Raw genomic sequence first — 15,567 nt, forward strand, 5'->3', positions numbered from 1 at the left:
TTATATATATTGATATATATCAATCAACACACAATGATTCATAATGAGCAAGCAAAAACAGGTGTCTAGGCATGTTTGCTAATTTATAAAAAATGCAAAACTGAAATATCACATTCACATAACTATTCAGACCCTTTACTTCAGTCTTCTTGGGTATGATGCTACTAGGTTGGCACACCTGTATTTGAGGAGTTTCTCCCATTCTCTGCAAATCCTCTCAAGTTCTGTCAGGTTGGATGGGGAGTGTCGCTGCAAAGCTATTTTCAGGTCTCTCCAGAGATGTTCGATCAGGTTCAAGTCCGGTCACTGGCTGGGCCACTCAAGGACATTCAGAGACTTGTCCCAAAGCCATTCCTGCGTTGTCTTGGTTGTGTGCTTAGGGTCGTTGTCTTGTTGTAAGGTTAACGTACCTTCACTCTGGGGCAGGTTTTCATCAAGGATCTCTGTACTTTGCTCCGTTCATCCTTTCCTCATCCTAACTAGTCTCTCAGTCCCTGCCGTTGAAAAACATACCCACAGCATGATGCCACCACCATGCTTCACCATAGGGATGTTGCCAGGTTTCCTCCAGACGTGACGCTTGACATTCAGGCCAAATAGTTCAATCTTGGTTTCATCAGACCAGAAAATCTTAAGGTGCCTTTCGCAAACTCCAAGCGGGCGGTGCCTTTTACTGAGGAGTGGCTCCCGTCTGGCCACTCTACCATAAAGGCCTGATTGGTGGAGTACTGAAGAGATAGTTGTCCTTCTGGAAGCTTCTTCCATCTTCACAGAGGAACTCTGGAGCGCTGTCAGAGTGACCATCGGGATCTTGGTCACCTCCCTGACTAAGGCCGTTCTCCCTATTGCTCAGTTTGGTTGAGCGGCCAGCTTTAGTTAGAGTCTTGGTGGTTCTAAACGTATTCCATTTAAGCATGATGGAGGCTACTGTGTTCTTGGGGACCTACAATGCTGCTGACATTTTTTGGTACCCTTCCCCAGATCTGTGCCTCGACACAATCCTGTCTCGGAGCTCTACAGACAATTCCTTTGACCACAGGACTTGGTTTTTGCTATGACATGCACTGTCAACTGTGGGACCTTATATAGACAGGTGTTTGCCTTTCCAAATCATGTCCAATCAATTTACCACAGGTGGACTCCAATCAAATTGTAGAAACATCAAGGACAATCAATGGAAATATCATAGCAAAGGGTCTGAATACTTCTGTAAATAAGGTATGTTTTCATTTTTTTAGAAATATGCTAACACTAAAAACCAGTTTTCCCTTTATTATTATTATTATGGGGTAGTGTGTAGATTGATGAGAAAAAAAAATGTAATAAAGGCTGTAACGTTACAAAATGTGGAAAAGAGGAAGGGGTCTGAATACTTTCCAAATGTACTGTACTGATAGAAAATACACTGTTCTCAAATTCTTATTCAAACCTCCTTTTGGATTGGAACCAACTGTAAAAGTATAACTCTTTAGCACAACTTTAATGTTACCAGGTGAATGGGGGAAAAAACTGTACACTGAATAGAAAGTTATTACTGAACTGAAAGTAACAAAAAAATGGAGTTATATAATACGACAAAGTAAGTTTCGGAAGAACATGATGTACATTCTGAAGCTGGCAAACCTGTTAGAGAGAAAGGTATGCGCTGTCTGGAGAGCAACAGTTCACTGACTAAAAGCTTTGCAATTAAGTTGAGATAAAAGAGCAGGATTCCAGCAAAAGCAGTGTACTTATCTTTTTCAATTTCACATTCACGTAATGTGTGCAGGACTATACTTTCTCGAAGTCATATCGAGTGTTCACATTTGTACCTCACGTAGCCATGTGGAATGTCCACGTGCGGTACTCGCAAACCCATAATGAGTGAGCATATTTAGACATTTAGATGTCCTTGTTTGTTACTCTCAAATATGTTACGAGCAACAGTCATGCCTCTGGTCTTATTTTGTCTAGGCAACTTAGAAACAAAATATGCTTTGTAAAATGACATAAAACGTTTTAAACGATTAAGTTCATGATTTAGTAGTTTCAATATGCAGACCGCCTCGGCTCAGATTCAAGGTGGGTGATGTGTAGAAAGTACTGTCCTTTACTCTCTGGTCTTGTGACCATTTGAGCGGAACGAACCATGCCTCAAATATGACAGAATCAAGCCTTAAAACGTTAATTATCCTTGATTATATATGTCAAACACCCTTTACCTTGACAGCTTTAGCCTATATTTATGTAATTAAAAGTTATTCAAGTTGGGCTACATTTTCTGGCGCCTCCCTCGTGTGAGCACACACATTGACATGTAGGCTTTTTTTAATTATGTGGATAAATTCCAATGTCGGCTTCTGATCCAATTGTGATTGGAATAATTGTTTGATATTTTGATCGTGTGATTTCCTTAACTTGTCCATTTAGACAACTCAAATCTATATTCTTCTTGTCTGTCATTTAAAAAAACAATAGGACAAGCGTTAATGTCGAGCCCTGTGCAGGTTTATGTTTTAATATACAGTACCAGTCAAAAGTTATACACCTAAGGGTTTCTCTTTATTTTTACTATTTTCTACATTGTAGAATAATAGTTATGAAATCATGTAGCAACCAAAAAAAAAAAAGTGTTACACACATCAAAATATATGTTTTATATTTTAGATTCTTCAAAGTAGCCACCCTTTACCTTGACAGCTTTGCACACTCTTGGCATTCTCTCAACCAGCTTCACCTGGAATGCTTTTCCAACAGTCTTGAAGTAATTCCCACATATGCTGAGCACTTGTTGAAAAACAACTGATAGTCCCACTAAGCGCAAACCAGATGGGATGGCTTGTCGCTGCAGAATGCTGTGGTAGCCATGCTGGTTAAGTGTGCCTTGAATTGTAAATCCCAGACAGCGTCACCAGCAAAGTACCCCCACACCATCACACCACCACCTCCATGCTTCACGGTGGGAACCACACATGCGGAGATCATCCGTTCAACTACTCTGAGTCTCACAAAGACACTGTGGTTGGAACCAAAACTCTCATTTGGACACATTTCCACGGGTATAATGTCCATTGCTCGTGTTTCTTGGCCCAAGCAAGTATTTTCTTATTGGTGTCCTTTAGTACTGGTTTCTTTGCAGCAATTCTACCATGAAGGCCTGATTCACGCAGTCTCCTCTGAACAGTTGATGTGTCTCTTACTTGAACGCTGTGAAGCATTTATTTGGGCTGCAATTTCTGAGGCTGGTAACTAATGAACTTATCCTCTGCAGCAGAGGTAACTCTGGGTCTTCCTTTCCTGTGGCGGTCTGGTTTCTGCGACTGAAGAAACGTTCAAAGTTCTTGAAATGTTCCGTATTGACTGACCTTCATGGTCTTAAAGTAATGGACTGTCGTTTCTCTTTGAAATTTGAGCTGTTCTGGTCATAATATGGACTTGGTATTTTACCAAATAGGGCTATCTCCTGTATCCCACCCCTACCTTGTCACAACACAACTGATTGGCTCAAATGCATTAAAGAAAGAAATTCCACAAATTAACTTTTAACAAGGCACACCTGTTAATTGAAATGCATTCCAGGTGACTACTTCATGAAGACGGTTGAGAGAATGCCAAGAGTGTGCAAAGCTGTCATCAAGGCAAAGGGTGGAAACTAAGAACCTAAAAAATTAAACACCTTTTTTGGGTTACTACATGATTCCATATGTGTAATTTCATAGTTGACGTCTTGATTATTATTATACTATTTTTTTTTTTTTTTTTTTTAAAGTGTTCAAACGTTTGACTGGTACTGTATATTACGCTGTGTCACATCGATGGCATTAAAATGTAAACGAAAACTATAGTGTGGGGTCCGCACTGGCAGGTTGTTTATTGACATGAATCTTGTCCTGGGGGCAGAGCTGAGTGATTTCCACCAGCTGCAAAGTCCAAATTGGCTTTACATCGTTTGTGGCTGTGCCCGCAAGGGACTACCCTGTAGAGCTGCCTCCAGTACATGAGCCATCCCAATAAATGCCAACCTGCATCACACAGTGTACAAGAATGTGTCTTCATGTGAAGTGTTTTGATACAGTGCGCAGGTACATTTATTGATGAAGCGTTTAAAAGTGTCACATTGATTTTATTATTGATACCAAGTGCGTGGTGAACTCACAGCTCCTCGTTGTTGAGGACGTTGAGCAGATCATGGACCAGGCTGTCACAAGGCAGTGTCTGGTTCACTACGCTGGTAAACAGTCTCTTCCCATGCTGCAGTTTCCTCCATGGGGTCTCCAACAGGGAGTTACTCAAACCATAGATTCCTGCTGGAGCATACACATACAGCATTGCTAGAGAATAGAGGTTGCTCCAAACGTTCATGTTATCCCCCAAAACATGCACTCAGTCTCATAGTCAAAACCCATCCTGCATACATAAAGGTTTATCATTCAACAGCATGGCTTGTATGGTGCAATGATATAGAACAATAGTACAAGCAATTCCACATTAAGAAAAACAGACCTGGATTTAGACGGATGGGTTCGGCACTGCCCCTGTTTCCATAGTAACACACAGTGTCTTCTTTGGCCCTGCGTTGGACACAATGAGAGAGGGAATCAAGTTGTTGACCGATTAAAGTTGTTTAATTGTGAGGGTCATCCTAAATCAGCGGTTTCATGCCTGAACAATGCGTTTTAGTTTGCTATTTCCTAATTAAATGGAGCCGCTGCATTTGTAAAGGCATATTGAAATGCTAAATAAAACAATGGTAAATAGATTTAAAGTAAGAAAAAAAAAATAGTACTCTGATGCAAATCTTCCAGTCTTACTAGGCCCTTACACTGTTTAGCTCTCCGGTCCCCGGTACTGACTTAAAAGGAGATCCTACTTCCATTTGGCATCTCTGACATTATGGTCTTTTCAAATGCAGTACAGGAAACGGAATGCACCACAACCAAAACAAACAAAAAATGTGTTTAAAGTGAATCAATTGCATTGTCAGTTTCTGACAGCCATCAGTAGCATCATCAGTCAATGTGGAGACAGGTGCAACAATATCTCCTCGTCCCCTGGTGGAGAACGTCTGGCTATAATTTATCCAGACACCTATGGCTGTGATCTGTAGAGTCAGTGTCAAGGGTCAAAAGTCTGAAAACCATCAAGACTTTGATATAGGGGGGTCTCTATCCCTGAGGCAGGCTCCATCTATAGAGCTACACTCAGTGGTGTAAAGTACATAAGTAATACTTTAAAGAATTTTAATTTAACTATTTTCTGGGGTACCTGTACTTTACTATTTCAAATCAAACTGTCACATGCGCCAAATACAAGTAGGCCTTACCGTGAAATGCTTACTTACAAGCCCTTAACCAACAATGCAGTTCAAGAAATAGACTTAAGAAAATATTTACCAAATAAATAAAAAGAAAAAAAGGGGGGGGTGTCAATGTAAATAGTCTGGGTACCCATTTGATTAATTGTTCAGCAGTATTATGGCTTGGGGATAGAACCTGTTAAGGAGCCTTTTGGTCCTAGACTTTGTCGCTTCGGTATCGCTTGCCGTGTGGTAGCAGGGAGAGCAGTCATTGGCTTGGGTGGCTGGAATCTGACGATTTTTAGGGCCTTCCTCTGACACCGCCTAGTATATAGGTCCTGGATGGCAGGAAGCTTGGCCCCAGTGATGTACTGGGCCGTATGCACTACCCTCTGTAGCGTCTTACGGTCAGATGCCGAGCAGTTGCCATACCAGTCAGGATGCTCTCGATGGTGCAGCTGTAGAACTTTTTAAGGATCTAGGGACCCATGCCAAATCTTTTCAGTCTCCTGAGGGGGAAAAGGTGTTGTCGTGCTTCACTACTGTCTTGGTGGGTTTGGACCATGATAGTTGGTTTGTGATGTGGACGCCAAGGAACTTTACCCTCGACCAGCTCCACTACAGCCCCGTTGATGTTAATGGGGGCCTGTTCGGCCCACCTTTTCCTGTAGTCAACGATCAGCTCTTTTGTCTTGATCACGTTGAGGGGAGAGGTTGTTGTCCTGGCACCACACTGCCAGGTCTCTGACCTCCTTCCTATAGGCTGTCTCATCGTTGTCGGTAACCAGGCCTACCACTGTTGTGTCAGCAAACTTAATGATGGTGTTGGAGTTGTGTTTGGCCCCGCAGTCATGGTAGAACAGGGAATACAGGAGGGGACTAAGCACGCACTCCGAGGGGCACAAGTGTTGAGGATCAGCATGGCAAATGTATTATTGCCTACCCTTACCACCTGGGGGCGGCCCATCAGGAAGTCCAGGATCCAGTTGCAGAGGGAGGTGATCCAGTTGTAGCGGGAGATGTTTAGTCCCTGGGTCCTTAGCTTAGTGATGAGCTTCATGGGCACTATGGTGTTGAATGCTGAGCTGTAGTCAATGAACAGCATTCTCACATAGGTGTTCCTTTTGTCCAGGTGGGAAAGGGCGATTGAGATTGCATCATCTGTGGATCTGTTGGGGCAGTATGCAAATTGGAGTGGGTCTCGGGTATCCGGGATGATGCTGTGAGCCATGACCAGCCTTTCAAACTCACCGAATTGAGTGCTACGAGGTGGTAATAATTTACGCAGGTTACCTTCGCTTCCTTGGGGACCGAGACTATGGTGGTCTGCTTGAAACACAGGTAGGTTTTACAGACTCGGTCAGAGAGAGGTTGAAAATGTCAGTGAAGACACTTGCCAGTTGGTCCACGCATGCTTCGAGTACACATCCTGGTAATCTGTCTGGCCCCTCGGCTTTGTGTATGTGGACCTGTTTTAAAGGTCTTGCTCACATCGGCTATGGAGAGCGTGATCACACAGTTGTCCGGAACAGCTGGTGCTCTCAAGCTCGCTTCAGTGTTGCTTTCCATGAAGCGAGCATACAAGGCATTTAGCTTGTCTGGTAGGCTTGCATCACTGGGCAGCTCGCGGCTGGGTCTCCCTTTGTAGTCCGTAATCGTTTTCAAGCTCTGCCACATCCGACAACCGTCAGAGCCGGTGTAGTAGGATTAAATCTTAATCCTGTATTGACGCTTTGCTTGTTTGATGGTTCATCTGTGGGCATAGCGGGATTTCTTGTAAGAGTCCAGATTAGTATCCCGCTACTTGAAAGCAGCAGCTCTAGCCTTTAGCTCGATGCGGATGTTGCCTGTAATCCATGGCTTCTGGTTGGGATATGTATGTCGTCGATGCACCTATTGAAGAAGATGATGACTGAGGTGGTATATTCCTCAATGCCATTGGAGGAATCAGAGAAAATATTCCTGTTTGTGCTAGCAAAACAGTCCTTTAGCGTAGCATCCGCATCATCTGACCACTTCCATAGTGAGCGAGTCACTGGTACTTCCTGCTTTAATTTTTGCTTGTAAAGCAGGAATCAGGAGGATAGAATTATGGTCAGATTTGCCAAATGGAGGGCGATTGAGAACTTTGTATGCATCTCTGTGTGGCGAAAAGGTGTTCTAGAGTTTTTTCCCTCTGGTTGCACATGTGACATGCTGGAAGAAATGAGGTAAAACGGATTTAAGTTTGCCTGCATTAAAGTCCCCGGCCACTAGGAGCGCCGCTTCTAGTTGAGTGTGGTCTTAGTGCCAGCATCGATTTGTGGTGGTAAAAGGACAACTACGAATAATACAGATAAGAACCCTTGGTAGATGGTATGTTCTACAGCTTATCCTAAGGTACTCTACCTAAGGCGAGCAATACCTCGAGACTTCTTTAACATTAGACATCGCACACCAGCTGTTATTGACAAATAGACACACTCCCCCGCCACTCGTCTTACCAGAAGTAGGTTCTCCGTCCTGCCGATGCATGAAAAATCCCGCCAGCTCTAAATTATCCGTGCCCATCCAAGAAGGCTCAAGGTCATTGGCCACAGATAAAATGTCAAATCACACTATATGTAGTCACTTTGATTGGACTGATCATGTCAACATCATACTTTCAAAATCTTAGCTATCAGTCATCATGAATCAAGCCGACAATCTACTGGCAAATCCTTTTCAATCCTTGTCATATGAAGAGAAATAATGAAGAGACATTATAGATAAAACGTGTCGATACCCATCGGCCATAAACATTAACAATAAACATTCAACAATGAGTGGTTTGGAAGGAAGTGAGGACAGCACAACAAGGAGAGTCCAACAATGTCTTGTATGCTGCTGCATAAATGTAATATGCCAGGGAGATATGTATGCTGTAGCAAGCTGTTCATAGCCCATCTGCCTCACCCTAATAATTCGGTCCATTTACCCCTCTTAATTTCGCCAACTGTTCTGACTTGGTGGTGCACGTGCACATGTAGCCTATTTTAGAGAAATGTAATCATCAAAAATTGTAAGAGCTTTCATTGTCTGCTTATATGGCCCTGTTATTTATCCTATGGTTCTGACTTGGTGTACAGGGAAAATACTGTAAGAACGGCTTATGTTCTGAATTCTGTTGCTGTACATTTCAAAAGTGCTTTACAAATAGTTATATTGACAACGTCCTTAATCTAAATGACGATTGCCTCTTATACGCTCGTCTTTCCCTTATGCCATAGTGTGTACATCTCAATTCTCAGAAGAAACCACATTTGTTTAAACAAGTCAGCCATATCAGCTATGTATCTTAAAAAGGCAGTAAATGAGGCTGAATGAACTGTTTCGCTGCCAGACAAGGCTCTGCTGATAGCCAGGTGTAGCAGTTCAAGGTGTTGGGACTGCAGTTTGTGGGCACCGTTTGTCACCTTTAGAGTGCAATTAATGTATTGTGGCTTTGCTGGCATGCATCTTTTTTTGCCACACCAAGATTTACATGCTAAAATCGCCCCACTGACTACATTGCTAAAGAAAATAAATGTACTCTTAACATTTTCCCTGACACCCAAAAGTACATTTGAATGCTTAGCAGGACAGGAAAATTGTCCAATTCACAAACTTATCAAGATAACATCTCTGGTCATCCCTATTGCCTCTGATCTGGCAGACTCACTAAACACAAAATTGCTTTGTTTGTAAATTATGTCTGACTGTTGAAGTGTGCCCCTGGCTATCCGTAAACTTAAAAAAAAAAAAGAAAATCTTGCCATCTGGGCTGCTTAATAATAAGGAATTTGAAGTGATTTATACGATTGGTATATTGAAAACCAAATACTTTTGCACTTTTACTCAAATAGTATTTTACTGGGTGACTGTCACTTTTGTCATTTTCTTTTAAGGCATTCTTACTTTTACTCAAGTGTGACGACAATTGGGTACTTTACACCACTGGCTACACTATAGATACTAAAGTAAGTGGACAGCCCTTCAAATTAGTGGATTCAGCTATTTCAGCCACACTCGTTGCAGACAGGTATATAAAAATTGAGAACACAAGCATGCAATAGACAAACATTGGCAGTAGAATGGCCTTACTGAAGAGCTCAGCGACTTTCAATGTGGCACTCTCGTAGGATGCCACCTTTCCAACAAGTCAGTTCGCAAGTTTCTGCCCGACAAGAGCTGCCCCGGTCATCGAACTGCTGTTATTGTGAAGTGGAAACGTCTAGGAGCAACAACGGCTCAGACGCGAAGTGGTAAGCCACAAGCTCACAGAACAGGACCCCAGAGTGCTGAAGCATGTATAAATCGTCTGTCCTCGGTTGCAACACTCACTACTGAGTTCGAAACTACCTCTGGAAGCAACGTCAGCACAAGAAGGGTTGGTCGGGAGCTTCATGAAATGGGTTTCCATGGCTGAGCAGCCGCACACAAGCCTAAGATCATCATGCACAATGCCTAGCGTCGGCTGGAGTGGTATAAAGCTCACTGCCATTGGACTCTGGAGCTGTGGAAACGCATTCTCTGGAATTATTAATCATGTTTCACCATCTGGCAGTCGAATGGACGAATCTGGGTTTGCTGGATGCCACGAGAACACTACCTGCCCCCAATGCATCGTGCCAACTGTAAATAATAAATAATGGTCTGGGGCTGTTTTTTTATGGTCCGTGGTAGGCCCCTTACTTCCAGTGACTGGCCTGTACAGAGCCCTGACCTCAACCCCCATTGAACACCTTTGGGAATTGGAATGCTGACTGTGAGCCAGGCCTAATCGCCCAACATCAGTGCCCGGTCACACTAATGCTCGTGGCTATATGGAAGCAAGTCTCCGGAGCAATGTTCCAACATCTAGTGGAAAGCCTTACCAGAAGCGTGGATGCTGTTATAGCAGCAAGGGGGGGGGAGACCAACTCCATATTAATGCCCATGATTTTGGAATGAGATGAGCAAGTGTCCTTATACTTTTGGTCATGTAGTGTATAAGAGAGAAGATTACTTTCCTGTCGTGAGATTGAGACTCGTTTGATAATAACATCTGCAAATAGCCGCAGACAGAGGGACTGACAGAATCAATTTTGTGTGACATAAGGGGTTCCGCTGTCCACTAAATGTTTATCTCTTACAATTAATTACAAGCCAATTTGCCTGTCTGCTGTCCGAGATAGTACATTTGTTTATGCCACAGTAAGCAATTAAGCTGGGAAAAGAGTAGGCAAAGGTTCTGTTGGTGTTACCGTTTCTCATACGTGTAAATGTCCTTGGGCAGAGGAATTTAAGTAGGCCAGTGTGTTAGTAAAAACACTGTGGGAAAATGACAATATGAATGCAATTTCATTAACATTACACCATCTTCAAAACAAACCAAAGAATATCAAAACCCCATGGCTTGATGGCATACCAGTAGAGGTATATCAAGCCGTTTTTTATTTTTATATACCCGAAGCTCCATTGCTACCTTGTTTTACCTACTCCTATAGAAATGGTAGTCTGTCAGGTACTCAGCAGGAAGGTCTGATATCACTATTATTAAAACAAGACCCAGATGGCAAATATAAAGATCCAGTCTAAAAAACTGAAGGCCTCTTACACATCAATGTTGCGATGCAAAATGCATAGCAAAAAAATGCATAGAATTAAAAAGGTTTTACCAGCTATTGTTCATCCTGATCAGACAGGTTTTTACATGAACGATACATTGGACATAATTTACGACAACAACTAATCGAAATAATAGTACACCATGAAACATCTAAGAAGCAAAGTCTTGTATTTATAGCGGATTTTGAAAAGGCCTTTGATAAAGTAAGACTGGATTTTATTTATAAATACCAGGATCTTTTCAATTTCGGTGATACTCTAATAAAATGGGTAAAGGTAACATAACAACCCCAGGTGTAAAATAGTAAATAGTGGCTACTTCTCAGAGTTTTGGATTGTCAAGAGGAGTTCAAGGGTGTCCGCTGTCACCATATCTATTCGTTATGGCCATGGAAATGCTAGCTATTAAAATCAGATCAAATAACAACATGAGGATTAGAAATCCAAGGCTTAAAAAAAGAAAAAAGGTGTCCATGTATGCGGATGACTCAAGTTTTATATTAAGTCCGCAAACTAGACCACTGCAATGTTTAATTGAAGATCTAGATAACTTTTCTGGACAAAAACCTAATTATGATTAGTGTAGAATATTACGTATTGATCTTTAAAAAAATACAACTTTTACATTACCCTCTAGTTTACCTTTAAAATGGTCTGATGGTGAAGTTGACATACTTGGTATTCATATCACAAAATATATAAATCAGCTCTCCTAAAAAAATATTTAGCTTTATGTGGGACGCTAAACCAGAAAAAAACAGAGTGCCTATATAATGAATTGGGTGGGTTGAGATTAAATATAAAAGCACAAACCGCTCTAAAAGCTTCACTTATTAAAAAGTTTTACTTGAACCTTAAATGGTTCTCAAGTAGATTACTAAGAAAAGCTCATCCATTATTTAAAAATAGCCTTTTTGCCTTTTGTGCAGATTGCCATGTCTCATTTTCGATTAATTGAAAATGATGCTTCTTTGAAAAATGCATTGCAGAGCTGGCTACAATTTCAATTTCATCCCCCTGAAAAGATAGAACAAATATTACAACAAACATTAAGGCTGAACTCAAATGTATTACCTGTATTTATGGTTATTTTGTTTGTAAATCATATTGTATATTGGAATGGTAGAGTTGTCTTTCATTGAGTTATCAGAATTGTACGGGAAGGTCCGCTCAATCCAAGAGTACAAACAATTGATTACAGCATTACCCCAAAAATGGAGGAGGTGGCAGCGGGAGGAGGCAGGGAACTGGTCTGTCTGCCCAATATAAAGTTGGAGGTGGAATAAAATAGCATAAATAGGAAAGTATACCAGGTTCATTTGAGGACCAGGAGGATATTGACAGCTGTGCCATACAGATGGCAAAATAGTTGGAAAGAGATTTTTGATGTACTGTATGAGTTGATACAGTTGAAGTTGGAGGTAAACATACACTTATATTGGAGACATTCAAATTTGTTTTTAAACCACGCCACAAATTTCTTGTTAACCAACTATAGTTTTGGCAAGTCAGGTAGGACATCTACTTTGTGCGTGACAAGTAATTTTTCCAAAAATTGTTTACAGACAGATTATTTCACTGTATCACAATTCCAGTGGGTCAGAAGTTTACATACACTAAGTTGACTGTGCCTTTTAACAGCTTGGAAAATTCCAGAAAATTATGTCATGGCTTTAGAAGCATCTGATATGCTAATTGACATAATTTGAGTCTATTGGAGGTGTACCTGTGGATGCATTTCAAGGCCTACCTTCAAACTCAGTGCCTCTTCGCTTGACATCATGGGAAAATCAAAAGAAATCAGCCAAGACTCAGAAAAAATAAAATGTTGACCTCCACTAGTCTGGTTCATCCTTGGGAGCAATTTTCAAATGCCTGAAGGTACCATGTTCATCTGTACAAACAATAGCTTGCAAGTATAAACACCATGGGACCACGCAGCCATCATACCGCTCAGGAAGGAGATGCATTCTGTCTCCTAGAGATGAACGCACTTTGGTGCGAAAAGTGAAAATCAATCCCAGAACAACAGCAAAGGACCTTGTGAAGATGCTGAAGGAAACAGGTACTAAAGTATCTATATCCACAGTAAAACAAGTCCTATATTGACATAACCTGAAAGGCCGCTCAGCAAGGAAGAAGCCACTGCTCCAAAACCGCCATAAAAAAGCCAGACTACGGTTTGTAACTGCACATGGGGACAAAGATCGTACTTTGAGAAATTTTATCCCTGATGTCCTTACACAGCTCTCTGGTCTTGGCCATTGTGGAGAGGTTGGAGTCTGTTTGATTGAGTGTGTGGACAGGTGTCTTTTATACAGGTAACGAGTTCAAACAGTTGCAGTTAATACAGGTAATGAGTGGAGAACAGGAGGGCTTCTTAAAGAAAAACTAACAGGTCTGTGATAGCTGGAATTCTTACTGGTTGGTAGGTGATCAAATACTTGTCATGCAATAAAATGCAAATTAATTACTTAAAAATCATTCTGTGATTTTCTGGATTTTTGTTTTAGATTCCGTATCTCACAGTTGAAGCGTACCTATGATAAAAATTACAGACATCTACATGCTTTGTAAGTAGGAAAACCTGCAAAATCGGCAGTGTATCAAATACTTGTTCTCCCCACTGTACATGGACACAGATAAATAGTGCCATACATGCACTCAAACATATTCAGTTGGCCTTGCTGTTATGATTTTTGTTGTCCTTGACATCTTTGTTGTTTTCTGTTTCCCTTTGTTAATTTGGTGGTTCGTTGTGCATTGTGTGTGCGTGGGGGGGGGGGGGGGGGGGGGGGGGGTCTTGGGGGTGGGAATGGATATATATATTTTTAAATGTCAATGTTCTTGGGGGGGGGGTTCTCAGATGGTTGAGGGGAGATCTTTGGGAACTGTGGGGGGGGGGGTATCTTGCAGGGCTGGCGGTTGAGAGCTTGGGCCGGAGGCTGGTGGATCGCTGGTTCGGGTACCTGTTTTTGACCTTGTGGGAGATCTGTCAACGTGCCCTTGAGCAGGGTGTTGACCCTGGTTGCTTCTGTGTGTCGCTCTGGATGGGAGTCTGTTAGATGACTAATGTGATGTAGTTGTTGAGCGGCTTCACTGCAAGTATATTGCATGCTTTAAACATTCAATAAAAAAAGAATAATATCAATGTCTCGATGATTAAAGCCAAACAATATATTAAACTTTCTGCAACCTAACTGCTGGTAACTATAGTAATGACATAAATCACCATCTTTTTGCTTTTGTTCATGTCAATGCCTTGTAGCTTCCTTCCATGGGTACAATATTTTCAGCTTCACTGCCTTAAGTTGACTCTGGTTTGATGTCCTGCTCCTAAATTGTATGTAAAACTGCAACCCTGCAGAAAGGTGGCCAGATGGTGCTATGGGCTCATTGGGCTGGGAAGAGATGGAGCTATGTAGATTACTCTCAGTGCCAACCCAGACAAAGATTTGGGCTGAGATGAGGAGCCACAGGAGTTGGCTGCTAGCATTGGACAGCGTTAACTACCAACAGGAAGAGAAAGTTCTGTGAAGCTTTAGAAACAGCACTTTGAAGATCTAGCTCCCAGAATGATAATCACTATATGCAGCAGGATAGTAGATGTTTATAAATGAAATGCAGTCTATTATTCTGAAGCTTTTAAGCAGTGCCTTATTTTGCTCCTTGCTGCTGTGCTGAGCGGCCTCAGGTTTGTTGATATTGGGCTGATGAACATTGAGAAACATCAGTGGGATTGGGAGGTATCGTTGCGAGTCCGAGGGTAAACAACAATTTCTCTGATGTAGTTTTGCATTTCACTATCAGTTAGATGCCCAAGTTGAGCAACAAAGTTAAAACGACTTAGACAGCAGCTCTAATCCCAACAGAAAGACCACCCATAACAACATCTGACCATCACGTCATAAAGTTCCTCTGTGAACAAAGAAAAGCCTGTCAACTTCAGCTGAGCAGAAAGGGCCAGGGTCTTTAAAACAATGGAAATGTCTCAGGTCAACTCAAATAGCAAGTATAAAAGTCAACATTCTCAATTTAATTACGTCTTGGTAAATTAGACAGTAGTAGGTGAACAGTGAAGAGCAGATTTCTTTGAATACTGCCAATTTCCAAATATAACACCAAACAAACATTTTCAGAAGCAAAATGAACTATTACTACTTTTGTAAGACATCGGACTTTACTCATGGGCACTGAAGTGCCATTCAATGCTCTAGACCAGGTATTCCCAAACTAGGGTACACGGACACATTTTCAAACAGTCCATTTATATTTTCCAACGGGGCTAAACATTTGGGTGAGTTGTTTTTCCTCGCCTGGAGTAGCCTCGCTTCACTGCCAAAAATACAATTAATCCATCTAGTGTTAAGCGAAATAACACCACAATGTCAAATAATTAACATCCAATCACATGAACCGTTACTCTCTCGAGGGAAACCTTCACTCTTGCGTAGACATTTTGAAACGAAACATGATAATTTGAATAATAAGCCACAGGACTTTGAGCGAGAATAAAGACTACTTTTGAGTAGTAAGACATGTATAAAAGCTACAGATACCATTAATAAGAAGGGGCTAGAAACATCTTTTATGGTGAGCTACCGAGTGGCTAGGACAGGCAAGCCCCATACTATTGTGGAGGACTTAATTATTCCTGCTGCCGCGGATTTGGCTGGGACAATGCT

The 15,567-nt window shown here is 41.7% G+C and overlaps 1 protein-coding gene across 6 annotated transcripts in view; it reads right to left on the bottom strand.

The window, feature by feature from the left end:
* The window catches only part of LOC110525851 (transport and Golgi organization 2 homolog), a 55,190-nt gene that overhangs the window by 4,842 nt on the left and 34,781 nt on the right, over positions 1-15,567 (bottom strand). For 3 of the 6 annotated variants that reach the window (XM_021606315.3, XM_090237771.1, XM_090237772.1), the window contains exons 6-7: positions 4,483-4,550; positions 4,136-4,283 (exon numbers count right to left, since the gene is read on the bottom strand). In XM_021606315.3, coding sequence (XP_021461990.1) covers positions 4,136-4,283; positions 4,483-4,550 — 216 coding nt within the window. Of the gene's footprint in view, positions 1-4,135; positions 4,287-4,482; positions 4,551-15,567 lie in introns of all 6 variants that reach the window. The other 3 variants (XM_021606311.3, XM_021606314.3, XM_021606313.3) reach the window with 1 other exon arrangement.

Source organism: Oncorhynchus mykiss, chromosome 6 (genome assembly GCF_057628025.1).
Source record: "Oncorhynchus mykiss isolate SJ-2025 chromosome 6, ASM5762802v1, whole genome shotgun sequence".
Classification (NCBI taxonomy): Eukaryota; Metazoa; Chordata; class Actinopteri; order Salmoniformes; family Salmonidae; genus Oncorhynchus; species Oncorhynchus mykiss.